The 27,551-nt window shown below is 42.5% G+C and overlaps 1 protein-coding gene across 3 annotated transcripts in view; it reads left to right on the top strand.

Annotated features, from left to right (window-relative positions):
* The window catches only part of Hpse2 (heparanase 2 (inactive)), a 569,072-nt gene that overhangs the window by 523,245 nt on the left and 18,276 nt on the right, over positions 1–27,551 (top strand). For all 3 annotated transcript variants that reach the window (XM_021151789.1, XM_021151792.1, XM_021151790.1), the window contains one exon: positions 21,417–21,562. In XM_021151789.1, the coding sequence (XP_021007448.1) occupies positions 21,417–21,562 (146 nt within the window). The remainder of the gene's footprint in view (positions 1–21,416; positions 21,563–27,551) is intronic.

Raw genomic sequence — 27,551 nt, 5'->3', positions numbered from 1 at the left:
ATGAACTAACCAGTACCCTGGAGCTCTTGACTCTAGCTGCATATGTATCAAAAGATGGCCTAGTCGGCCATCACTGGAAAGAGAGGCCCATTGGACCTGCAAACTTTATATGCCCCAGTACAGGGGAATGCCAGGGCCAAAAAGTGGGAGTGGGTGGGGAGGGGGTGGAGGGAGGGTATGGGGGACTTTTGGGATAGCATTGGAAATGTAAATGAGGAAAATACCTAATTTAAAACAAAATAAATAATTAAAAAAAGATCCAAACATGTTCACGTATGAAATTATCAAAAAATAAATTAAGATTTTTACTTGTTCTGATATGTCTAATAATACAGTGATATTGTACTATGAGAGACACTGCTCACCCATCAAACTCAGTTTTTACCAGAGCAAATCCTATTTCTGCTTACTACCAGCTACCACATTCTCTCTCATTAAAGGCATAGTAGTGAATCCTATAATCCCTGCATTTGGGAGATTGTGGCAGGAGGAGCTCTAGTTCCAAGGTTAGCTTGGGATACATAGCTAGACCTTGTCTCAAAATGGCAACAACAACAATAGCAATAATAACAAAAGCTTTACTTTCATTGTAAAACAATAATCTACTTCAGACTTCTCTTAATACTGCCTTCTCAGTATATAAGCTCATAGGCCTCTCTTCTATATTTAGGAGTCTATTCCATTTGATGATGTCTTTGAAATATGTAACAAGAAGGCAATATCACCATGGCATAGAGTTTTAAAAATCAAAGCTCGATTGGACATGAAAGTGTAGAGCCTTTGCTTTAAAAAAGTAACTAAACTGAAAACTTCATTCTTTCTTTCAATCTCTCTCAGTTTATTATGGCATTTTTTTATTTGGTATTTAATTTTGTTCTAAGAAAAAAATATTAACTAGCATTAATTTACTGCTCATTTTTATGATGTATATGCTTTAATTGCTAATTAAAAAGCCTTAAATTATATGCAGAATTACCAAAACTACCCACATTGTATTACCTACACTTATGTAGCAGCAGTCTGAACTGCCAGACTCCCGAGTACAGAAGCGCTGAGACAGAAAGGTACCATGTGTGGCCCTTGTTTCTGTGTTCTTCCATGTCCTTTCCAGCAAAGGCAATTAGCTGACATTGCAAAATAGCATGAGAAAGAAAAGATGTGATAGGACTTTTTAGTCATTTGTGTGTCTTAGAATGTCATTGCCTTTTCTAGTCTGGGAAAGTTGTGACAGGAATAGAAGGTGTCCCTTCTCAGGACTGTCAGCCCCTCCAGCCTTGCACACCCTTTACCTTGCACTCACTTGGATTTCATTCAACTCCTGTGCATTGTGGCATTGTGATCATGGAGACTGCTGAACACTCTGACGACTTGGGCTGTGAGGGGCTTGCAAAAATAGTTCAATGATAAAATTATTGGCAGCAGCACAGTGTCAGCTACAAACAGCTCCTTTGCGCAGGTCCCTTTGTGGGTTAACAAGCCATGAAGACATCCCTGGTACTGACGAAGAGTTACAGGGGTTGATGGTGTCAAGGAAACAGGATTTTCCAGGCACAGCATGGCAGGTGAGCTTGTGAACTTGAAGAGACTGACAACATACCTAAGGCCGCAAAAGCTCAAGCCAGACAAAGTCTCAACATGAAGAAGGGGAGGTGGTCATGAAGACTCAACCAAGGCAACTCTTATAGAGGGCAGCATTTAATTGGGGCTGGCTAACAGTTTTAGAGGTTTAGTCCATTCTCATCATGGCAGGAAGCATGGCAGCATGCAGGCAGACTTGGTACTGGAGGAGCTGAGAGAGTTCTACGTCTTGATCAGAAGGCAGTCAGGAGAAGACTAAGTCTTCAGCACTGGGTGGAGCTTAATCACTAGACGCCCTCAAAGCCTGCCTACAGAATGACACACTTCTTCCAACAAAGCTACACCTACTGCAGCAGGGACACATTTCCTAATAGGCCACTCCCTGTGGGCCAACTATATAAACACATAAGTCTGTGGGGGCCAAACCCATGCAAACCTCCACAGATGTCAGTTTCCTCAGTGCAGCGATGCTTGATATAGTAACCATATTCCAGGGCAGGCCTCAAGCCCAGGAGTAATTAACTAACACAAAGGGAACTTCATGTTGAGAGACAGGGAAGGGGACATGAAGTTGGGTGGGTAGGGACGTTAATTAAGATCTGCGAGGGGTGGAAGAAATGGATGAATATGATCAAGGCACATTGTATGAAATTATCAGAAAACCAAGAAAAACAGTATTTTTAAAAGATAATTGCGAGAAAGAAAGCAGGAGAAGCAGAAACCATTGTCCCTGTCAAAGTGTCCTATTGGAGTTTTGGTCCAATCTCCGGCACAAAGATCTGAATTTATTTAGATCTTTGACATTGAGAAAGAAAGGAGACAGAAGTATACTCTGCCATTTTCTCCTTATACTTGACAAGGACGCTTCTGTGGGGAGAAAAGGGAAGTCAGCATACACTGTGTAGACTTCAGTGCCTAATCCGTACAGGGGGTTTCTAAACATATTTTCAATTTCCCACTCATACTTCTAAAACAACCTCTCACTTCTCAAACTTCAGAATGATCCAGGCATGGTGGCACACGCCTTCAATCCCAGCACTCCGGAGGCAGGGGCAGGTGGATTTCTGAGTTCGAGGCCAGCCTGGTCTACAAAGTGAGTTCCAGGACAGCCAGGGCTACACAGAGAAACCCTGTCTCGAAAAACCAAAACCAAACCAAAACAAAACAAAACAAAAAGTTCAGAGTGGCATGGAAAGTGAAACTAGGAAGAGATGTCCCATCACAGTACTTTAGGAGAAAAGTGTGACTTTGCAGTTTAAGGCTCTATCACTGTGCTTCTGGAAGTGTCATCATGATCAAGCGATGCAAATGGCTTCACAGTAATGTCTTCATTTCAGATCCAATAAGCTATTTTCCAGCCTGAAGATTTCTAAAATTGGACTTTCCTTTGAACTTTGAAATTTTAACACAGTTTAAAGAATTTGCATTCCATTTCATAGTAGGTTCCTATGACAAATGTGACATTCCTTTCAACTTCTCCATCAACTGATATTATCTTATGCAAACCCTGTAAAACTATAATGACTCTCTTTAGTGTTTAATGATGGGTTTTTACTATTCAGGTGGGTGTACAGGAAAATGCCCAAGGTAGTTACTGAGATAACTCTGTGGCTCTTCATTTGCATTTATTGACGATAACAATTCTTTGGCAAAGATCTGCTCCAAAATATTCCCACCACTAACCCATAGTCACTTCCTGAATGGCAAAGACAAGGTGGTGGCTGGCAGATTAACTGTAGTTGGGTGTTGTGCCCTGAGTCAGCATCCTTATAGGAAGAGTTGAGCCACACCCCAGAAAAGCCCTGGGATAGAGGTAACTACTTATTTAATTTTATTTTAGTTCATTTTCTGTTGGGAATAACCTAGTTTGCCAAGATAATTTTGCTAGTTAATGACAGGTCACCTCTTCACTGGGTTTCCACAAGAGTAGTAGCATACTGAAGCCTCTACATAAGGCCTGGAATAAGATCAATAAGATCCATTTCTTCTACCTTTTATCTCCTCTGCCTTTGCCTCCTCTCAGGATTCCCTGATGGACATAGTCTTCATTTCCAAAGCCTGCTTCCCCTCACTTTGCCGCTATATCACATACCTCATACCTCAGATATTCCTTTCTTCATAAACAGCAAAGGAAACAGCCTCTATCACAGGACATAAGAAGAAACAAAGATGCTCTCTATCTCTACACTGATTTCCCCTTTACCACTGATGTGTCTGCATTCACAACCTGGTTTGGGTGGACCCTGAAGATTGTAAAACTATTACTATAAACACATAAATCCTGATATGAATAAAATGTTCTTAAAGCCATTGGGTATACAGCTGTGTGTGTGTGTGTGTGTGTGTGTGTGCGTGTGTGTATGTCCGTGTGTCCACCTGTGCAGGCACATGCAGCAGCCATAGGTTGAACATGAAATGTTTTCCTCAATCACTTTTCTACCTAATTTTTTTTTTTTTTTTTTTTTTTTTAGAAATTCTCTCTACAAATTGCCATTTTGGCTAGATTGGCTAGCTTTCTCCCCTGGGATTTGCCTGCCTTCATCCCCAGCCCTAGGATTACAAGTGCACACTACCAAACCTGACATTTTTACATAGCTCCTGGTGATCTGAACTTCATGTGTGCATAGCAAGCACTTCCCTCAGTGAGCCCCCCTCTCTGGCCCATAGCTATAGAACCAAATGAAAACAGAAAAGAAATAGTGTTTAAAAAGTGAAATAGGATATAATTTTGAAGCATTTCCTATCACTCTGATTTTGAAATCCCTAGGTAGAGATAGCACTAGGGCCTGTAGATTGTAAGCTGCTCTCCTGAGTACAAGTGAAACAGGGGGGCTGGAAAGCAGCATTTGGGCCATACTTTCCCACCAGCTACACACTGTAGCCATTTCCAGTTCCACCATGCATGCCAGATTGAACTAGATGCTTTTTTTAAGTCACCAATTTTAAGTCTCCCTTCCCTGGCTGATATTTTTTTCACATATTTGTTAATAAGTGTGTGCACAATAAAGGTGTTTTCTAATTCGGCTCCTTATAGGCATTGCTGCCACTCAGAGATAGTTTAATTCTTTAATTGAAGCAGTTGCAAATTAGTTTGTGAACAACACAGTGTTGCCAGGCTTTCCTGGAGCTCTCTGGGTGGAGGGCATCTTCACATGTGTGTTCTGGCTCCTTGAGCTTGTCAAAGCACTTGGCTGTTAGGGAAGCGTCTCCTCTGGAGTCAGTGAGCCCTGCTGTTGGCCTGGTAGAGCCATGGACAAGTCTGCACTCAGTGCCCAGCCTCAGTTCTGCTCTTCATATTAGGGAGGTGCTAGCACTGATAACAGAGTCAGCTGACGTCTCTGTAACCACACTTCTGAGCCTTCCCCTCTGGCTCAGCTTCTGGAGCTTGCCTGGAAGACAGTGATTATGATACCACCTCTCTGAGCACCTTATGATTAATTTTTCTACCTCTATTAAGTACTTTTGACGCAGAAAAGTTTGGGTGTTAAATGTAGGCAAAGCCCTTGAGGGGCAGAAAAGAGCCACTCAGCCAAAAGGGCCTGTACTTCAATTGACAGTTGAAGAATGAACCAATTAAAGAAACAAGCAGAGAATCTCAGGGCTCAAAGCTCTGCCTAGAAACCTTACTGGATCTGGAGCAACAAAAGTCTGAGCTCGTCAAAGTATGAGAGTGTTAGTTATGACTGCTGATTCTGTGCATGACAGCTGTGGTGGTGGTGGTGACTAGACAACAACAACAACATGATGATGATGGTGACAACAGTGGCAACAGCATCTAGCCAGGAAGCCAGCTGACCCCTCATCCACTCACGTATAGACAAGGCATGACTATGCCATGGCCTGACCCTAAGACCTTGAAGCAGACATGTAGTTTCATTTAAAAGCTCCGTTGTTCCCTCTGGATCTTTATTTTTCTACCTACTCTTCCATCCTTTCCTTGTGTTACCCTCCTCTCCTCCATACATATGTCATCTTCTGCATGTTCTCTCTTCATGGCCTAGCTGTTACATTTTCTTATCTACCTTAAACCCCACTGGCCCCATCATTGGGTCTTTTGAGAATATATTCAAAAATGACATACATGGGCAGGGGCATTTATAGAAAAATCATCATTAATGGCAACATCATTGAATATTTTAAGTGTATTCCACTCGCCAGGCACTAGGCTGCCTGCTCCTCTTACATATACTGTCCCGTTAATCTTCAACCTCTTGAGCTAGGCTCATGTATTATCTTTCTTACAGATGAGAACTCTAAGGCTCCAGAGTAAAGTACCTAAAAGGAGAAAGTCCTCCCTAGAAAGAGCTGGAGCTGAACTGGGATGCAAGCCTAACCTCAGTTAACGGGACAGTATATGTAAGAGGAGCAGGCAGCCTAGTGCCTGGCAAGTGGAATACACTTAAAATATTCAATGATGTTGCCATTAATGGTGATTTTCCTATAAATGCCCCTCCCTGTCCATGTATGTCATTTTTGAATATATTCTCAAAAGCCTTACTGTCACCCACATTAGAGCTTGCTTAGAGGATATCTTCTCGGAGAAACAAAACCCCAGTAGCCACAGAGGACACTCTGTGGAAAAGCTTGTGGCCCTCACATCCAGCCTCTCATTGCTGCCTTCCCAAGTTGCTTCTGTACAAACCGGGTACAAAGGTGTGAATCACACCCAAGAGCCTCCCTGTCTTAGCATTGCCCACCTACCTGCCTTGTGCTCTGAACAGAGCTGAATAAATACTCTAGAGCACTAGACTGTGGAGGGAGGTGTCCCCTTGTACCTCCACCACATTAATCAAACACTGAAAGAAGAAAACATAAGCAGGAACTGGCTCTTTGTGCCAGTGAGTCAGACATTTTCCCAGGCTTCATCAACTGCCTACCACAGTCAAGCAAGGAAAGGTTTTATGGTTTTAGAACATGAAGCTTAGCACAACTGAGTGGTTTACAGTGAACACAAGTAAGCGAACTGGAATTTGTATGCTGAGTTCTGACTCCAGAGCCCTAGATTCTCTGCCACTGTGGAGAGTGGACACAGCAGCCAGAACAAAGTGCTCCAAGAGGAAGCCCTATTGCAAGGGCAATGACTGCAATACAAGCACCTCATGCTTGCAAACCTTACTTGGCTTAGGTAAATGGAAGGGAACATTCTTCAACAAGCAATAACAAAAGATTAGACATCTTTACATATTATCTTCAAATAAATAATGTTAAGAGACACTTTATTCCCTCCACCACCCCAAGAAAAAACAGGTCCTCAATTCAGGCTTGTGAGAGTTTACATTCATAGGATATTCTAGAATGTTTGGGAAGGGGACACACAGTGTTTTCTCTTTGCTCCTCTGTAAGTCAGTGACTCTCCAAGTGGGGAGGTGAGGGTGTGATCTTTCTCCACTGAGATATTTGGCAGTTGTCAGAGACATTTTCAATATTACAACTAGGAAAGAGGTATGCCACTATCCAGTTGGTACAGGCCAGTGCACATCTCAGCCCTCAGAATAAACATCACCTGGCCCATGTTATCAGTAGTGATGATGACACAAAGGCCATATCTTAGTTCAGGTTCTTATAAGTCTAGAGAATGGATTGCTCCTGTTGTAAGATGCTGAGTCTGAGTTGGTTTGATATGGGTTGGGTTGGGTGAGGTTGGGTTGGACTGGGTATTGAGACAGGATCTTTCACTATGTAGATGAAGATTCTTGGCTTCAAACTTGGGCTCCTCTAACCTCAGCCCCCATGTTTCACCACGCTGGGCTTGCCCCCTGCATTCTTTGTAACTATGTTAGAACCAGGAATCTCCCAGGAAATCAAGGAGACTCTGAAATTTGGCAATACCCACCTGCCTTTCTGCTGAATTCTACTTTTAGAGTTGAGAAATGTTGGCTGCCTACTCTTTTCCTCTTCACTAAATAATGAATTTTCAAATTTGTCTGAAATGGCTCTTTGTATTTTGGACCCCTTTGCACACGGTGAGGCTTTAGACAATGACCTTCATACCTGGGGATCTGGCTCTGCTCAAAAGAAAGAGCCACAAAGAGCTTGTGCCCTGGAGTCAGTCTAAGCAAGAGGAATGTTTTCACCTCTTGCCTTCTCAAGTACCTTGTTCAGCCAGTGAATTATTCCCTCTGCTTTACTGAGTCTCACAGAGGCCTTCAGAGGAGGGGAAAGAATGAGGCTGCCTTGTAGCTGGAAGCAGCAATGATTCTGAGAGTGAAAAAGAAGTCTGAGTGAAGTCACTAATTCACTAAATAAGACATTTCCCTTGGGCAGTGTGGTTACTTCATTGAGTAGGCTGTCACTTCTTAATCCTAAAAATCAATTCTTATTTATAATTTGGAGATCATTAATAAGGGACTTTATCTGTTTGATTTCATGTATGCACTCATTCAACATTTATAAGACCTAGAGTGTGTCTGAGCGTTGGGTTTTCAGCTAGGACTACAATTTATCAGTTAGATAAACTACTTTATGTCTCCAGGCCTTGGTATCTTTGTCTATTACAAAGAGCAAATAGTTGTGGTTGTTTCCAGAACTCACTGGAAGAATTTGTGCAAATTTGAGTGTATCTTGAGCATTCAAAAAAATTCATTAGCCCACTCTATGAAGAGAATTTCAGCCTTCCACTGAGTGGAATACAAAAGAAATCCAACTTCAGTTTAAATAATGAGGGAGGCTTCGTCATTTCTAGGAGATAGTCTCAGAGCAGACTTCCTGGTCCTCTGGCTCTTACAATCTTTCTACCCCCTCTTCCACGATGTTCCCTGAACCTTAGGTATAGCAGTTGTATTGATGAAATATCCATTGGAGCTGAACTCCTAGTGCATTGATCTATGCATTGTATTCAGTTGTGGTTTCCTGTAATGGTCTCCATTTGCTGTAAAGAAAAGCTTCTTTGACAAGGGATGGAAGCTACACTTATCTGTGGATATAAGGATAAGGTTTAGAATGAAGCTAGTAATTTGCTGGTCTAGTTCTCCTCTGAGATCTATGATCTCACTAGCCCCAGGTAATTAGATAGGTTTCTAGTACCAAGCATGATTTCTCTTCTGTTGAGTTGGCCTAAGTCCTATCAGATAGCTGTTGGTTACCACCAAGACATGAGTGCCACTACTACACCTTTTGCATCTTGCAGCATTAGACAGTGTTATGGTTTATACTTGTCACAGCCGGATCAGACTGTTGCCTCCCTGGGCAGCTAACAAAGTACATTCTGGTTCTGTGGAAACTAGATCACAGGAAGGAGGCTTTAGGTTCTATTTGACTTGAACTCTCTGAGTCCTGTGTCCTGTGTGTGTTATCTGTCCCTCCTCCCTCCTAGATTGACCTCCTCCCTCTTCCTCAGCTAGATCCTCCTCCCCATTTTCCCATTTCCCCCTTCATGTCACCTATATCCTGCTAGTCTCCTTTTAAGTCCCTATCAGACCTGGTTTCTGTGGTTACTGTGTTACATCCTCACACCTGAAGATATGGAGCAAGGAACTACAGATGAGAGAGAATGCACCACACTTGTCTTTCAGTCAGTGTAATCTCTTCTGAATAATTCATGGTTTCATTTTCCTTACAGTGGAATAGTACTCCATGATGTAGATGTCCCACATTTTCATTTAGCAGTCATCTATCGCAGGACATGTAGGCTGTTTCTGTGTCCTAGCTGTTGTGACTACAATGGCAGTGAGCATGGCTGAGCAAGTGTGTCCAGAGTAGGATGCTGAGTACCTTGGGCATACTCCTTGGCAGGAGTAGAATAGCTGGGTCATCTGGTGAATGTATTTCTCAAGTGGCTGCACCACTGTGCACTCCCACCAGCAGTGAATAAGAATTCTCCTTTCCCCATGAACTCCACAACAATTTTTGCCAGTTGTTTTGTTGATCTTATCCATACTGACTGGGGTGAGATGAAATCTCAAAGTTGTTTTCATTTGAATTTCTCCAATTTATCAAGGACGATGAAATTCTTTTTTGAGGTATTTTTATCTATTTTTATTTTTTCTATTGACATCTATTCTGATCTCTAGCCCATTTTTATTTATTCATTTATTCACTTTACATCCTGATTGCAGCCCCTCTCCTCACATAACACTACCCTTAGAGAAGGGAAACAGCTCCCTCCGCCCCCAGTACCATCCTGCACAGCAGGACCAAGTGCATCCTCTTCCACTGAGGCCAGACAAGGCAGACCAGCTAGGGGAAGGGGATCCTAGACAGGCAACACAGTCAGCAACAGACCCCTATCCCCACGCCAATTGTTAGGGGACCCACACGAAGACCAAGCTCACAACTGCTACAAATGTGTAGGGAGCCTAGGTCCAGCCCCTGCATGCTCTTTAGTTGGTGGTTCAGTCTCTATGAACCCCCATGGGTCCAGGTTAGCTCTATGAATCCCCATGGGTCCAGGGTAGCTCTATGAACACCCCATGGGCCCAGGTTAGCTCTATGAACCCCCCCATAGGCCCAGGTTAGTTGACTCTGTAGGTCTTCTTGTGATGCCCTTGACCTCCTCAACCAGTCCTTCCCCTCACTCTTCCACGAGTCTCCCTGAGCTATGCCTAATATTTGACTGTGGGCCTCTGCATCTGTTTCCGTCAGCTGCTGGATGAAGTCTCTTAGAAGACAGTTATGTTAGGCTCCTGTCTGCAAACATAGCAGAGTATCATTAGTGGTATCAGGGGTTGCCTCTCTCCCATGGCCTGGGTCTAGCCTAGCTTTTAATTGGGCCATTTTTTCCTTGATTACTTGTTTGTTGAATTATTTGTATATTTTCCTTTTAGTCTCCTGTCAGAAGTATTCTTTCAAAAAAATTCCCTCCACTCCTATTACAGGAGAGATTTGCCATACTCATTAGACACATATCCCGCAAGGTTGACCACAGAGACAGCCTTCCCTTGTATCATTATTCTGTTCCTTCTAAATATCTAATAAACATAATTTAAAATCCTTTAGTATTCTTCTAAAATGATGTTTTTAGGAACTATGAAGTATCCATAGATGAATCTGTCATAATTTGTCTCTTAGTTAACTTATTGAACAATTGTATTCAGGTTTTTATCCCATTGACTCTTCAGCCAGTTATGATTCTGTGGTGATAATGAGGAAAAGATAGGAAATCATGTCAGTGTGTATATTATCTTTGATTCGTAGAGGGAGGGCATGGACTTGTGCCTGTACATGGCCAAGGCTTCAGATCACCTGTGTTACAAGTGTTTGTGAGCTGCTGTGTGGATGCCAGGTACTGAACCAAGAGCAGAGTGTGCTCTTAGCTCCTGAATCACTGAGAAGAAGCGTATTAAGTAGAGAATAAAAGCTGAAGCACCGCAGAGTCTAATGACAGTGCCAGTGAACGGCATGGCTGCATAGAAAAAGCTTCTCTAGGCTCTTGGTCACATAGCCAGTCGGTCACTTCATTCATTTTTCAGATTCCCTGAAGAAAAGTGTCCAACTGGCTTAATATTGTCAGCTACCTCAAGGGAGCTCTGATTAGCAGTGCACACTCACAGCTGAATTGTCTGAGAGAAAATCAGGTGCTGTGGCCAGGAGGGGACAGATGATATGTGCACATCAGCAAAGTAGCTGCAACTGTCTCACAGATAATCTTTGCACATATGTATGATCTTTGCTTAAGAATAAACTGTGAGATGTATAATTATTGAATCTAATGATATCAACTTGGGGGTTTGACAAGTGTTTTAAACAGCAGAGTGTTTTAATAGCATCCTAGATCTTAGTTTAATCTGCTATCCAAGTTCTTGAAACAAGAATAATTCAAGAGGCATTTTTTGCCTCAACTAACGCACCCATTACATGTTTTATTACAATAAAATTATTATTTCTATCTTTGGATCTTTGAATCCAGAGCAGACAGTGCCTCACCTGCTGTCTTAGTAAGGGTTTCTATTCCTGCACAAACATCATGACCAAGAAGCAGTTGGGGAGGAAAGGGTTTATTCAGCTTACACTTCCACACTGCTGTTCATCACCAAGGAAGTTCAGGACTGGAATTCAAGCAGGTCAGGAAGCAGGAGCTGATGCAGANGCCATGGAGGGATGNTCTTTACTGGCTTGCNTCNCCTGGCTTNCTCAGCCTNCTCTCTTATAGAACCCAAGACTACCAGCCCAGGGATGGTCCCACCCACAAGGGGCCTTTCCCCCTTGATCACTAATTGAGAAAATGCCTTACAGTTGGATCTCGTGGAAGCATCTTCCCAACTGAAGCTCCTTTCTCTGTGATAACTCCAGCTGTGTCAAGTTGACACAAAATTAGCCAGTACACCTGCCTTCATCCAATAAACATAAAACTCAAAACTCTGAACATAAAAGGCAAGATATAGAAGGGTAGGAGGAAGCCCCAAAGGGGATAGGAACTCCACAGGAAGACCAACAGAGTCAACTAACCTGAACCCTGGGGCTCTTAGACCGAACCATCACCCAAAGAACACACACAGGCTGGACCCAGGCCTCCCTTACATATGTAGCAGATGTGCAGCTTGATCTTCATGTGGGTCCTGAACAACTGGAGTGGGGCTATCTCAAAAGCTGTTGCCTGTATGTGGGATATGTTCTTCTAGCTGGGCTGTCTTGTCTGGCCTCAGTGGGAGAGGAAGTGCCTAGCCTGGCAAAGACTTGAAGTATGGGGAGGGGGTGGGGAGGAAGAAGTCCCACCTACTCAGAGGAGAAGGGGAGGGGGATAGAGGAAGGATTGTGGGAGAAGTGACCAGAAGGAAGGTCAGTGAGTGGGATGTAAAGTGAATAAGTTAAAAAAGTAATTAAATTTTTAAAAAAGGCAAGATAGAAAGGGTCTAGTTTATATACTAAAACAATAAATCTTCCTTCTCTAGCCCATCCAATAGCTCTGAGTGATAGCACTGGATCAGAGAGAATTTCTTTTCCTCCAGAAAAGAAAAATGCTCAAAGCACACTTCCATCACATAGAATTTTCTGGATCTGGCTTAAAGCTCCCTCTTTGGAGAAGTTATAAGAATGGGGTCCTTTCCCCAGCGTGTCAGCTCTGTTGGACCACATCTAGTGATGGACCAATAGCTGTATTCCTCGTCATTTCTCCTTGGCTCTCCAAGGACAGATGCCTAAACCAGGAGTATCATCTGTGTTTGCTAAGAGTTAACTATGATTTTGTGACCTCGGAGGTCACATAAGAATCTCTATGAAGAGAAAAAAATACTGTCACTTTGCTAGCCATGTCAGTCCATATGTGTTTTCCCGAAGCACAGATTAGTGAGAGCAAAACAAACTGAGGTGCCTGAGGCAAGACCACACCAGCCCCTGACATGGGGTGGTACCGCTTCATTCCCATCCAGCCTAGGAATCCTCACATCAGCTTTAGGTAAATTTAATTTGATTGTTCACTCAATTTAAAGATTGTTTATTGATTACCAATGTCTAGGGCCCTAGAAATACAAAGATAAATGCTTCAAGGAACTTTTATCCAACCTTTCCAACACACACAAGCATGTGTGTGTGTCAGGTATGTTTTTAGGGTAAGATGAAACATAACAATGTACATTAAGAATATTTTCATGAAGCTAGAATAAAGCTAGGAAGAAGCAATATTTATTAAATATTTTCTTTTTATGTTTTTTATTGGATATTTTCTTTATTTACACTTCAAATGTTATCCCCTTTCCTAGTTTCCCCTCCGAAAATCCCCTATCGCTCCCCCCTCCCCCTGCTCCCCAACCCACCCACTCCCATTACCAGTCCTGGCATTCCCCTATACTAGGGCACAGAACCTTCACAGGACCTAGGGCCTCTCCTCCCATTGATGGCCAACTAGGCCATCCTCATCTACATATACAGCTAGAGCCACATGTAACACCATGTGTTTTCTTTGATTAGTGGTTTAGTTCCAACGAGCTCTGGGGGTACTGATTAGTTCATATTGTTGTTCCTCCTGTGGGACTTCGGTCCCCTTCAGCTCCCTGGGTACTTTCTCTAGCTCCTTCATTGGGGACCTTGTGCTCCGTCCTATGGATGATTGTGAGCATCCACTTCTGTATTTGCTAGGCACTGACAAAGGCCCTCAGGAGACAGCTATATCACATCGAGCACTCTGATAGATGCTTCTAGATCTCATTTAATGCCTATGAGGACAAGTTTAAAGGCAATAAATAAATTTTAGGATTTGAGTGATTATATATTGCAACTTTAAGCAAATTATTTCTCTACTTTTGTTTCTCTAAGCAAGCATCCATGTATTCCTCAGTCAGAAAAACAGTGTTTCTTCTGAATTTCCAAAGGGATACAAGTGTTTCCTGCTCATGTGTTATTTTCTTTAGTTAGCTCATTTTATTGAGAGATGTCTACATGTGTCTTTGCCAAATAAGTCTCTAGAGACATAGAGGTCTCTAGAGGTAAAGATGTCTTGTTCATCTTTACAACTCTTAGGGTAAATAGATAGAATACTAGTATAGCACTGATATATGCTTAGAAAATGCTAATAACACCAAAAAATCAATTAATGGACCCACAGCTTTCATTGGATTGGTCAGAGCCTAATGCCACACTCCAGCTCCCTTTTTGTCCTCCTTTGTAATGTATCAGTAGTCTTGGGGCATACAATTAAGCCAGTCTGCAAGCCCACATCTGGTCACATCTCCACAAGCAACTTCCTCTTGTTACCTTTCCGGCCTACCGGCACATATTGTCAGAACTATAATTCACCAGACCCCTAGGTCTAGAAACCAAACTCCAAGTTTCAGCCCATGCAGATTCAGACAAAATGTCAGAGGTGATCTGGGCAGATTCCTAGGATCTTGTTTATTCAATATGTGATCCAGAAAGGAGTGCTAACTTAAGAATGGGGCACATGCCTTCATGAAGAAGAGGGCAGAGCTTAGCCCTCTGAACCATGGGTCTCTTTGTCTGATTCTAAATTTTTATAGCTATTAAGCTTGAGAAATAATGAATGGATAAATACAAATCCTGAAAACCCATGCAGTGGATCCATAGACATAAAAACTGACAAAAGAATCCAGAACTGACTCATAGAAGCATCTGTCTGTAGTCATTACCTGTATCTCTTTAATGCTGTTTCTTATGGTTGTATTTTTACCTATTTGTTCCTGGTAAAATTTGGCATCACCAAGCTCTGTTGCATCATGGATGGGTTAGAAGGAAATGGAATTGTACATAGAAAGGAAACACTGCTATTGTTGCCAAGCAACCAGTTGCCATCCCATCTTCCAGAGTCTTAAAATGTCATTGTTTCACAATCATGAGTCCTCTTTCATACTTATTTTATGTATCCAACCAATCATCCAGTCCTATCAGTCCTAAATATATCTCATATTACTCTTATATGCACATCCAGTCCTGTGAGTGTTAGCATGTCCTAAATCTATCTCACATTACTCTTCTCCAACATAACTTCCTTACCCAAACCATGGTCACCATCCTCATAAATTAGCTCCTTAGTGGTTTTCTTCAATCCACCTTCTTCACAGTTGTGAAAGCCAACCTGATAAATATAAACTAAATAGTGTCACTGTCTCTGCTTCACCCCATAATTATAACCTTTTCATTTATTTTAAAGTGACATCTAAAACCCTTAGGGTCTTGAGAGCTGGCTCTGCCATCCTCTTTTTGACCCACTCTTGCCCTGTTTGCAAGGCCAATGGGGCTGCCTTCAGGCTGTGACGCTGAACCCCTCCCTGTCCCAGGGTCTTTGAGCTCTCTTCCTCTCACTTTTTCAAGCCTTAACTCCCACTCTGTGGGAGGTTCCGTTGCTGCCATTGGCTGGGTCAGATGCTTTGCTATAGGAGCTCCCTGACTGCTGCTCTCCTTTTGCAAATATTTCTATCAGAGCAAGGCCATTCATTATCCTTCAACCATATGGCGAGGTACTGCTCCAGAGCCTTAAACACGTGGGTATTCCACAGCTGAGTCTCAGCACCTCTCCTCGGCACCAGGCAGTAGGATTGGTTTGGTCATTTCAGACCTCAAGGATACAGCTCAGCAGTTAATCTAGTAAGCTCTGTAGTCCTCTGTCAGTTTCTCTTTTCCTATTTGTTTTGGTTCAACTCATTCCATACACTGCCTTGTCTTCCTTTCAGACAACAATTGACTTTTTGACAAATACTGAGTGAAAGAGAAAGATTTAAAACCCCTGTCACCGTAGTGTCACCTGCTATTAGTTTTCCCTCTCCAGCCAATAAATGGACACGATTTTTCTTCAGCTTCTCATGCCTGATACATTTAAAGAATGTCTGTGTCTTTCTCTGTCCCTTGGAAGCTGTAATACATTCCTTCCTTTGGAAATTTCTCACTGTTGACATAAAAGGTCATAGAATTTTCTTTTCCCATTAATGACTCTTACTGTCTGAGAACTTCTGCAGTGTTCTTTCATCCAGTGTCTTTGTAGTTAGTTTCTGTAAATATATGTATTTATATATTATTTTCTTTGATATATAGTCATATTTATCCTATTTTTCATGTTATTTCCTTAAGAAATTATTTGGAATCATCACATTCGTATATATTTATTGTGATTAATTATATAAATAAAATATATTCATTTAAGAGAAAGAGACAAGGAAAGGAAGGAAGGAGAAAGTGACAGGGAAAGAAAACAATTTGATTCTGTGGAAAAGTAGTTTTCACAAGGGGACAGTGAGGACAGAGAGGTGAAGAGGGAAGGGAAAAGGGAGAGAGATGGGAAGGGAGGGGAAGAAGGGGGAAGGGGAGAGAGGGGAAGAGAGATCCAGTGGGGTTTTGTTTTGTTTTCCTGTTTTGTTTTTGTGTCTGTCTGTCAGTTTGTTTTAGAAGTGGACGAGGTAGGGGGATGGAAAGGAAAGAATGAAAAGGCAGTCTGAAAAGGTTCATAATAAAAGTTCCTACCCTCAACCAACATGCCAGTCACAATCCTCCATTCTCCCAAGAGAGGAGATGATTGGCATCACTGTAACCTTGGAAATGATTGGCATCACTGTAACCTTGGAGATGATAGGCATCACTGTAACCTTGGAAATGATTGGCATCACTGTAACCTTGGAGATGATTGGCATCACTGTAACATCCCTTTTGCAGCAAAACAATTCAGAGATGGAAGCCTATCAGCAAACCTATCTGTCTAAAGAAATCACGAATAAGAACCCATTCATGAGATTTGATTTGTTGTATTTTACATGATATCTAATTCATTATTTACTACATACAAAAATCATGCCTGTGTGTGACTTTCAGGAGAAAACCATGTAAAACGTTATTGTGAGTCCACCATGCAAACAGCTATGAAGAGTTCCATCAGCCTGTGTTACTCCACACTCCACTTTGCTATTCCCCTGGCTCTTCCCATCCTACCCAAGGGCACCAGTCTATGTTCTCCGCTCTGTGTGTATGTGTGTGTGTGTGTGTGTGTGTGTGTGTGTGTGTATACACTGCACATGTAGCATCTTAGGACTCATGTATTAAAGGATTCACCTTTAAACTGTGAGCTTGTGGTGAACTGAAACTTTTAAGAGTAAAAGCCAGATAGTAGCCTTCAGTGTGTGAGAAAACCCATAGCCACTGTCTGGGCCACACTCCTTCCCAGGACACATAGCCCTTGAACTGGGCTTGGGATGGAAAATGAAGACTTGGCAGTGATTCACTGTTTTAGAGTGAAAGCAAAGAGCTCCTTCAGAGAGGACATCAAATGGATGGCAGGCAGAAGGGAGTGTAAGGCACTTTGAAAAGTGTCTTCTCTACAAATGGAAAATCAGTGAGTCTGCCAACAGAGCAAGTTGGAGGGTTAGCACTGAATTCTCCTCGTTGCTATGCTTACTACCCGGCCATCATTGCTAGAACACTCTGAAAAATATTTTTTTTTAATTTCATGATCTAAGCTTCAGAGGCTTCCATGTCTTTTCCAATAAAAATTTTTATTATAAAAGATTGAAATAATCTAATAGAAAAAATTTTGTGTAGTTGTGAACATCTTCTTCATCTTCAGAGTAGACAGAAATACAGGAAGAGAGAGAGAGAGAGACCCCACCCAAAAGTTGTTTGTTAGTCCCTGTCATAATTATGGATTAAAAATTTTAATACTTAAAAGTGTTAACTCTCCTCTTTAGAGTTATGAATGTATTATAATTCCAAAGTCTCAACAGCTTTGGTTTAGGTATTGGATAATCTAATCCTAAAATGTTTCTGTCTGCACAAAGCCCCACTATAAACTAAGCTTGTCCTGAGAATGGGATAGCATGACTTGTTCTACCAGATTTCAAACTGGAACATAGAATAGTGGTCATTAAAACAGTGTTGTAGGATTGCAAGGCAGGAACTGCACGTTTACATATACAGTGATCCCTGGCACGGACTCAGCCTGAAACAACGTAAACAACAATAGGCAGGGGGAATTGTGATTTCTAGAGGTTGCAACATTGTTAGATCCAGGGTCAAAAACAAAAATCACAGGCATAAAAGAAACAGTGGCATATGATACATTTAAAACCAGATCAGTAAAACGTGTCCCTGAAGAAGAGCTGATGACAGTTCTCCTAAAGATTCTACTGCCTTAAAGCTCCTCTAAGATGATCTTGAGAAAGTCAAGAACTAGATGTGGTAACAAAATAGACAAATCAATAAATTCAAAGTCCAAAAGGAGGCCAAGCAGAAAATCTGGGTCTGAAAAGCACAATCATTGAAGTAATTCAGTACATGGAAATTTAACTATTATAAACACCCATACACTTAATAACAGACCATTATAGTATGAGGGTGGAATTGTCGGAGCTGAAAGGAGAAACAGAAGAAAGTTACAGCAGGAGATGTCAGTGCTTTGTTCATAGCAGAGAGGACATCTAAAGAAAAGATCTGTTAGGGAACAGAAGGCCCAAACCACAATAAATCACGTAGGTCAAACAGAATTCCACCCAACAGCAGCAGACACATCATTCTCATTACACCTGGGACATTTTTCAAAATACATGAGGCCACAAGTTAAATCAAACATGACATGTACATAGAATGGAACATGATTCAACCTTAAAAAGAATGGAGATTCCAATGTGTACAACATAGATGAGCCTTTTGGGTATTATGCTATATGAAATAAGACAGTCATCCAAGGAAAAATTCATGAGTCACTTACCTGAGATGCACAGAAAGCAGAATAGTGACTACCAGGAGCCCGGGGGAAGGGGATGGGGCTAAAGTTTAATGGGTCAGGTTCCATTTTACAGCGTGAAGAGAGCTGTGGAGACGAGCTGTGGCCGTGGTTATGTGATGCTGTGAGTGCATTAACTCCTAAGCTGTCATGTCTACCTGGCTAAGATACAAATTCCTACGTGGATCTTTCCATGCCATGCTGAAGAAAAGGCTGTAGTTACTAGAAATAAGCATCGCCATCTTTAACCCATCCATCACAGACTCCTCAGGGACTCATCCAGGGTCCTCAGAGTCCTTCTTGAGATGGCATGGCATTTAGCTACCTCACAATACAAAAGGACCACTTAAAGTTAGGATAGCTTGCTGTGATTTTAACTTTATCATTACTAATGATGAGGAATACTCAAGCTGACCTTTCGGAAGTATGTTTGCTACCTTTACATGTATTTTGAGATTAAGCAATATTTTTCCTAAATGTTGTTTTTACTATGAATATGCCTTACCTTAATTGAAAATCTTACCTTAGTTGAACATTGTCATAACACAAAGATCATAGCTATGTCTAAGTGCAAAACTGAGAGCAAACCTATTTAGCTTTTTCAGATTTTCTGAATAAAAAGCCAAGTGTTTGTGATAAAACATTGGAATGAAGAGTAATTTTTTAAAAGGAACAGACTGGGTTGCAATTGGAGAAACAGTGTGTTGTGCATGTGCCTTTTATTCTGAATGCTCTGGACTGTAAGAATCAGAAGTTACATCACAGTCGCTTTCTATACTAAAACTAAGGGTCACTTCTGGAGTCTGTGTCCACAGAGTGTTTGCCTGTAAGCTTCCTTGTACCTTTATACAATGTAACTTTCTATTTCTCAGACAAAGTAAAGTGTTGCACCACTGTTGGAGGAAAATATACCCCTATTTTTTGGGTGGAGGACCACTGACTAATTTTGTGACCTCACATGTACCTTTGAGCTTTCTGAGCCCAATTTCATATCTATAAAATAGAAAACATCTCCAACCAGAAGAGAGATTATATCATACCAAGCTATTAGTAGCCAATTTGCAGCTTATTAAACTTTTATTATTTTTAAACATGTTAGAAATCAGATATGAAACAGATACCCTATTGAAACGTGATAGGCCATAAATAAAACACACAAAAATTATAATCAAGAGTAAATTAAAGAAATTAAAAATTATTGATGTAATTAGAAAATTTTCAAACATTTACATTTTAAGTACTATGAGACTTAACAGCCTTCTATGGCCACATAGAATTAGATTAAACAGTTGGGCAGGGCTTAAAACCTCCTATCAGAGCAGATGTAGAACTATGCTGGTGACGAAGGTTCTTTAAGATATTTGTTCTGATTTATAAAATTTACTAGACATTTTTGGGCCACTGATGTGATAAATGATCACACAGTTTAAACATACACACACACACATACACACATGCACACACAATACACACACACACATGCACACATAATACACACACATACACACACGCTCACACACACACATACACACATACTCACACACACACATACACACACATACACACATACACACACACACACACACACACATCCCCAAGTGCCTTCTGCCTGGAAAGAGGAACACAGTGAAGACCACTTGATGTCTTTAACACTAAAAAGTCTGCCCTGAATTCCAGAATTTGAGGTGGGTCTTACATGGGTGGGTTATAAACACTGAGTTCATAAACCATCAGTTAATATTAAGAGTTTACACAGCCAGCCTCCATCTTGGACCCTGCAGCCGCCTCGATGTTGATGCCTAAGAAGAATTGGATTGCCATCTATGAACTCCTTTTTAAAGAAGGCGTGCTGGTCACCCCAAAAGATCCACATGCCCAAACACCCCAAGCTAGCTGACAGGAATGTGCCCAACCTTCATGTAATGAAGGCCATGCAGGCTCTCAAGTCTCGAGGCCAGAGGCGGCTTCTGTCATGGATGTGGTCAGCCACCTCAGTTAAAGCTGGAGATTATGTTGTATTGAATAAACTTTAAAGAAAAAAAAGTTTACACAATACAAATCTCAGTTATAAGTTGTATCAAATACAAACACAAGCTGTGGTAACAGCAAATACACAAAATTAAGATGGTGGTAGGCAGACTTTTGTAAGCTTAGACACACGCTGGCTACAGAGTAGATATCTATTAAGTAGTTATAAATCTCTTTAGGAACATTCTTTTTATCACCAAATATTGAAAATAACCAGGAACTAAAACTCTCTACAAGCTTTATTCTGTTTGTTTTTCTGGCTCTGGAGTGGAGACCTCACCCCCATCTCTCTGACGCTCCTCCAGGGCAGTGTTTGGAGAAGGATATTTTATATTCTTATATTGGTGACATCGTAAGGATTAGAAATGTCCACTCTCCAGCTTCACAGAAACCACATGAAAGCCAGCATGAAAATGAGGCCACAGGAAGTAAATTTGGAAATGTAAGCCTCTCGCCCCAACTGGTTATTTCGTTTGAGAAGAACTTGGTTCATTTGTCCACAAGCTGCTCTGAGGCCACATCAGTTAACTCTGCCCCACTTAGTCAGTGGAAGGTTGTGTTAGAAAGGGCTCTTCATTATCAGCTAGCAACCTGCTCTAGGAGGGTAGCCACACTATATTCCTGGCAGGACGTAGTCTCTGACCCGTGTTTGTCAAGTTTTCTCAGCACACCTGAGTGCGCATGCGTTGTCTCCCTGACTCCACCTCTCTATTCCCCTCAGGACTATTGGCTTTCTCTGCTTTACAAGCGTCTGATTGGCCCCAAAGTCCTGGCAGTGCACGTAGCTGGGCTCCAGCGGAAGCCTCGGCCAGGAAGAGTCATCCGAGACAAACTAAGAATCTATGCTCACTGCACAAACCACCACAAGTAAGTCTTCCCACAAACGGTGGGAGCAGAAGGTCACCCAATAGCAGCCCCTCTTAGAAAGCCGGGGTCCTGGGACCCTTCAAAGCCCACCTTTGTTCACTTGGTCTTAACTGAATACTGCCTCTGTGGTCACCATTCTCTTTGCAGGTTGCCGAGGACTGATGGCTTCTTGTCAAGGAAGCCTTTCGTCTCTAGGATTTACTCAGGAAGGGTCCAGACAATGCTTTTTGTTCAGTCTCTTCCTCAAGCAACAAATGTTTATTGGGCACTTTGGCTGTGCCAGTTGATGGGATGCCCACAAAAATTGTGTGTGTGTGTAAACCTGAGCCAAGACAAGAGGCTGAGTGTGACGCTCTGACCCACCACAGAGCCTAAGAAAATACGTATCTACGGCACCAGAGCACGTGGTGTAGACTGGTTGGGGTCCCACCTAGGTCTCTGGAAAGAGTGTCCAAGGGGAAGCACACTAGCTTCAGGGACAGTTCCCGTATTTCAGAAACCTCAGCCATGTTAAGTGTTAAAAGGCTGTGAAATGTAGACTTCCTTTGGAGGCAAAGAGGTTCTGGAAGCATCGGGACCCAGTGTGGTACTGAAAGCTTATCCTCCTTTAGGCCTGAAGTATTGGGCATCAACACAGTTCTCTTTAAAACAGGTAAGTTAATTACTAGTGAAGTTTGGCAGGTTTTCTTTTTAAGTTTAAAACATACAGACCATAGGGGAAATTTTTAAAACTGAATCTAAAACAAAAACCAACTGGTCATCTATGTCTTACATCACTTCCTGTTTAAGGCAGAGGCGATTACCCTGGGAAGAATTCTTTCTCTTACTATACAGAGAAAACCTGGGGGCAGGACTGCCTCCTGGCTCCTGTCAGACCTCCATCCAGGGCCTATCTGGGCTGATCAAGGGGAGGAAATCACAAAGAGCTGCTGTGGTCGGATTACACCATATGTTCCTTCTCCGGCCTTGATGAGACAGAGGCCAAGCCTGTTCATTCCTCATGATAAGATGCTTTCAAAGCCTCACTGTAAGCAGAGGTGGGCGCCAGGGGCTGTTGTCTTCCCTGTAGATACAAGTGCCTATTGTAGAGGAGGGAACGCTGTCCTGGGGACAGGCCAGAAGCTTTCAACATCCCATTTGCTCAGCAGGAAGCTCTGTCCCTTACCTGACAGTGACTGACTGCTTTATGGCCTTGCCTGGAATTATCTGATCATCACACAAGGCAACATTGTATTCCTTGTCTGTGGCAGGCCCTGAGGCAACCACCCAAAAAGTGGACCCCAGCCTCAAGAGAAAAAAATTACGCCTGGCACCTTCTGTCCCTATTGGAAAATGCACCAGTCTGTGGCCTTTGTAATAGTAGTCTGCATCCAGGAATAAGCCAGTAATACATATAAGTGCTGAGAAGGATTTGTGTGTCCTCACTGAGGCCTCCCCATGGAAGCCCTTCCCAGGGCTCACACTAGTGCTCATGGACATTCTCATGAGGTCTCACTTCCATCCTGATGGTACCTTGAACCTGGGGCCAGTGGTCCTGTGTATGTTCTTTGTGTCTGATACAGTGGCAGGCATGAGAAAGGTCTTTTAAGTGCCTGACCTGTACATGAAACACAGTGCTCCTGACTGAGCTGTAGTTACTGTGCTTGCTGATCATGTCAGCTAGAGGGGGGAGTGTAATAAAATGGTATAGAATTCTACCACTCACTATCATGAGACCTCCAACAATCCCTCCCTGCCCCAACTATGCCCCCGCTTCTATGGAAGCCAATCAGAGAACCTCTTGAAAGGAGTTCCACCAAGCTCCTATCAAAATAAACTCTCCTTCTCATTAAAAGAAAGAAGACTTTCATAAACTACTACAATAATGATAAGGACCAAGTTAAAGGTCTTTTTCATTCCTTCAAATATGTAAGGAATGGATACTTTTGCAAGGTCTCCTCCTTGCACTAAGTGTCAGGTGCCCAGATAACTAGGCACAACGGTAGGAGAGACACCTGCTCCTAGAAGCCATGTATCTCTCTTGTCTCACAGCCTCACCAGTTAGGAGCAGCACTATTGGCTGATGCACATAAGTTTCTTTGTAGGCAAAGAAGACAAAACTACAGAATCATCTCTTAATGGATATATTGGCTTCATACTAATCGACCTTGGCGAACAGTCTGAAATACATAGCCTATATTAAACAGGAGCTTAGGCTGCTTGTACTTCCACAACCCTTTGAGGTTCTGGAGAGTCTGTGGCACCCCCTCTGTACAAGAAGTTCTACAGACTGTGTGTCCCCTGTATGTCAATGGCAGCCTACTTGTTGCAGAGTTTTTCATTTGAAGAAGGTTCTTAGAGATCAATCAGCCTTGTACCCCACAGAGCATAGACATCCCTTTTATATCTCCCTGGTAGTCATTTGTCACCGACTAGGACACCTTCATGTCTCTCATGCATTATGGATCCTTTCCGACCTCACAGAGCCTGATCCCCTAAAACTGATTTAGGAGAAGTCAGGTCCTCACACCAACACCAGCAAATGCCTCTGTCCTCGCCTGAAGTTAACCAGTTATACAGCGCTGGCAGGCCTTCCATTCCATGCAATCAAGTGTTGACAGAGAAACTGTTTTATGGCCATTCTGCTGAAACTATGTATGTTTCTGGGGTGGAGCTGAGGTCCTCAGCCACACTCAGAACCAACTGAAACCTAGTGAATGTTGAAGCAAAATTGAGCCTTTTGGGGTTCAAATTCGTTTATTATTGGCAAAACATGACTTCCTGTTTTTCAGAAGAAGTTTTTTTTAAAGCTCATAAAAAAGGTTCCTGAGGTTTCTTGGACATCAAATGACTCTTACAAAACAATATTTTGATGAGTTAAGTGTAAATGAATCAGAAACATGTGGATTAAATTTCCCTTAAAATACACAGGGGCTTTGAAATTAAGGGGAAAAATGTTTGGCAAAACAGGGCCTGAGTTTTACCAAACCGAAAACCTTTGAATTAGATTTGGAGACAGTGGAGCAGCTCCATTCTCGAGCACATTAACTTTCACTGGGAATGATCAATGACTGACGCGCATCAGCCCCTTCCTTTTCCCAGACTCCCTGCTTCACTGGAGATGTTTCTAGAACACGACTGTTTTCTGTCTGGAACTCAAGACACACCTCCCATCTGACATCTCCCACCTCCTGTATCCAGGATCTTCCCATTCCAGCATCCCTCCTCTGACTCACTTCCTCCTCCTCCCATGGCAACAAAGAGAAGATGTCAGGCAGGAGAAGAGCAGATGAACTCCAGATACATGGGCTGGCTGCTGGTGAGAACGTCTCACCACAAGTGAGACGTGCGGCGGGGCAGACATTCTACCGAAGCAGCTTCTCCCCAGAAAGGGGCATTTGCTGGGATAACCAAAGGCCACCAGGCCTTGACAGCAGGCAGTAAAAATGGCAAGCTGACCAGGCCTCCAGACACCATTTTTAACAGAGTACATACTCCTCTGGGATTGGTTACTTGCGGACAGAGACTATCCATTCTTCAGTGTATTCTCAACACAATGCTCTAGGTTTATGTGGGAACCCCTTCCCAAGAATGTGTCTTTGTAGCCGAAAGTCCTCTGCTTCGTGCCTTTGCCCATCAACCAAGTAGAGCAGTGTATGGTCCGAGCAGTCTTCATTACCAGTTCCTACCTACGAGGTCCCTGAGTTCTTTGAGAACCTGTTCAATTAGTTCCCTAGGCTATGCTGGTTTGTCTGTCCCAGGAGAGCTATGTACATGGAAATCAAGCCATTGCCAAGCAGCTTAGAAAAACAGTGTTCCCTACAGCAATGCTGTGTTTCAGGTCTCCCTCCAAACCACCAGTTCCTCACATCCCACCCTTCTTCCTAGTCTCTAAGGGCACATTCTACCCCAGCTTGCCAAGGAGAAACTCATAAATGCAAGCACGTGCTTTTCTCCTCCTCCACGGCTGGCCTTTAAAACGATTGTTTAATAGTTGCTTGCAAAAGGGTTTACTGTGGTCTGGCTAAACTGATACCCACCCATGCCTATTTTGCTCACACTCTGAAGCCCACAGTACCTATAGCTAGTGATGTCTTCATCTGTCTTGTACATAGCTCAGCTAAGCTGAGATCCCACCTATAGAAATGAGCTGATACTCTTCTTCAGAGACAGTCACTGCCAACGCAAGCCGCCAGCATCCTTCAGAACTCAAGCCTGCTCAAATCAGTTGGCATTCTCTTCTGAATCATTTGACTGCCAAAGCTAATTTACATGCTGCAGGGGATTAGAATGGAGTTGAGGAAGGACTGCATAGGGGAGCCATTTAATGATTTATCAGAACACAAATGCAGACCTCCAAGAAGCCTGAACACAACAGTGTACCTTCTTACAGATGTGACAGGAAAACGTCTGATACGTAGCCAGGAGGATAGTCTGGGAGTCCTTCTCATAACCTCAGTGTTTTGGGTTTAAGATTGTAGTTCCCAAACCCAACTCATCAGCCAAATATCTTGGCAAGATCTTAATACATATTCCCAGGCCTCAAACCCAAATGAAGAGAACCTTGTACTTTAAAACTTGTATGTTATCCTACCAGTCTGCCCTTGGCTGTGTAACTTTCTCTCATGGCCTCTGTAAGAGCAAAGACCAGTGACCTAGGAATCCAGGGGTTCATATCTGCAAGCAGCATTTTCCTCTGGGCAAAGTTGTCTTAGAGTTTCTCTGAACTCCTCTTTCGAAGGCTGGGCTGGGTCATTTTTTTCTGTTTCCTCTCATTAACCCATCCAGATGGGGCCCCACGGGACCTCTTAGAAACAAGGTCTTTTTTCCTACAGAGAGGGAAATCGTTATAGCTTTGCTGATACACACCGCAAGGTTCTCCTTGCATGGGCCTATGTTCCCCCTAGCTCAAACACCCTGCTCACGTCTAAAGGGATTCTAAAATGGCGACTGGGAAACTGAAAGAGCTGTGCGCCTCAGTATGAACAAGAATATAAAATGCAACATCATGATCCCATTTTCTTCTCTCAGGTTGGCAAAGATGTTTTAAAAGATAAATACCCAGTGTTCTTAAGGGCATGAAGAAATGGGTACTCTTAAAACAGAGCTGGCAGAAGCAAATTTTTACAAACCATCTAAATAACATCAATATACTCAAAATGTGTGTATTTGTCAGAATAAGTGATGTTGTCATGGGTTAAAAAAAAAAAAGAGTTTCACCCAAGACCATTAAGATGCCTCAGTAAATAAAGGCATTGCTATCAATAGTTATTATCTGAATTTGAGCCCCAGGACCAAAGCCAGTCTTTAAGAATGGCCAGACCTAGACGGCTTCCAGTAAGAAGATTTATTTCTTGTTCACACTCCTTTTCCACCGTGGCTCCCTGGGGCTCTGCTCTCCATATTCATTTCAGCACCCAGGCCTTTGTGACCAAGATCATCAAGCTGGGAAGGGTGGCATGTGTCTGTAATCCTAGCACAGAGAAGACTGAGGCAGGGCGTTCATCATTCACTGACATAGCAAGACAGTGTGTCTTCAGAAGTAAAAACCAAACAACACGATGCCTCCATTCCTCCCCTAGCAGGGGCAGCAGGCATGTCATCAGATGGGCAGTTCCTCTGCATCTCCCCAGAGGTCTGAACATGTCCACCCACACCACACTAGGCAAAGCAGGCCATGTAAGAGCACACAAGTGTAAACTCTCTTCCTGTGAACACTGCAGGGACATTGCAAGGAAGACTGGAGAGCTGATGTGCAATCATGCAGTGCACACACGTGACCTTGACCCAGCGATTCCAGCATCACCACCAAATTTTACCACCAAAAATAAGCATGATGCACAAATAATTTATGTAAAATTAAGGCTTTTGTGGCATAATTTATAATGGCAAAATATTGAAAGAGCATGAATCCATAAAGGTGGTGGACTGGCTAAATAAACTATGTTACATTTCTATGATTGGAAATTCAGCATTCCTGAATGAGTGAGAGAAACTATGTATACACTAG

This window comes from Mus caroli, chromosome 19 (assembly GCF_900094665.2).
Source record: "Mus caroli chromosome 19, CAROLI_EIJ_v1.1, whole genome shotgun sequence".
In the NCBI taxonomy this organism is placed as follows: Eukaryota; Metazoa; Chordata; class Mammalia; order Rodentia; family Muridae; genus Mus; species Mus caroli.
The sequence above is the reverse complement of the archived record's forward strand: the minus strand, read 5'-3'. Positions and strand labels throughout refer to the sequence as shown.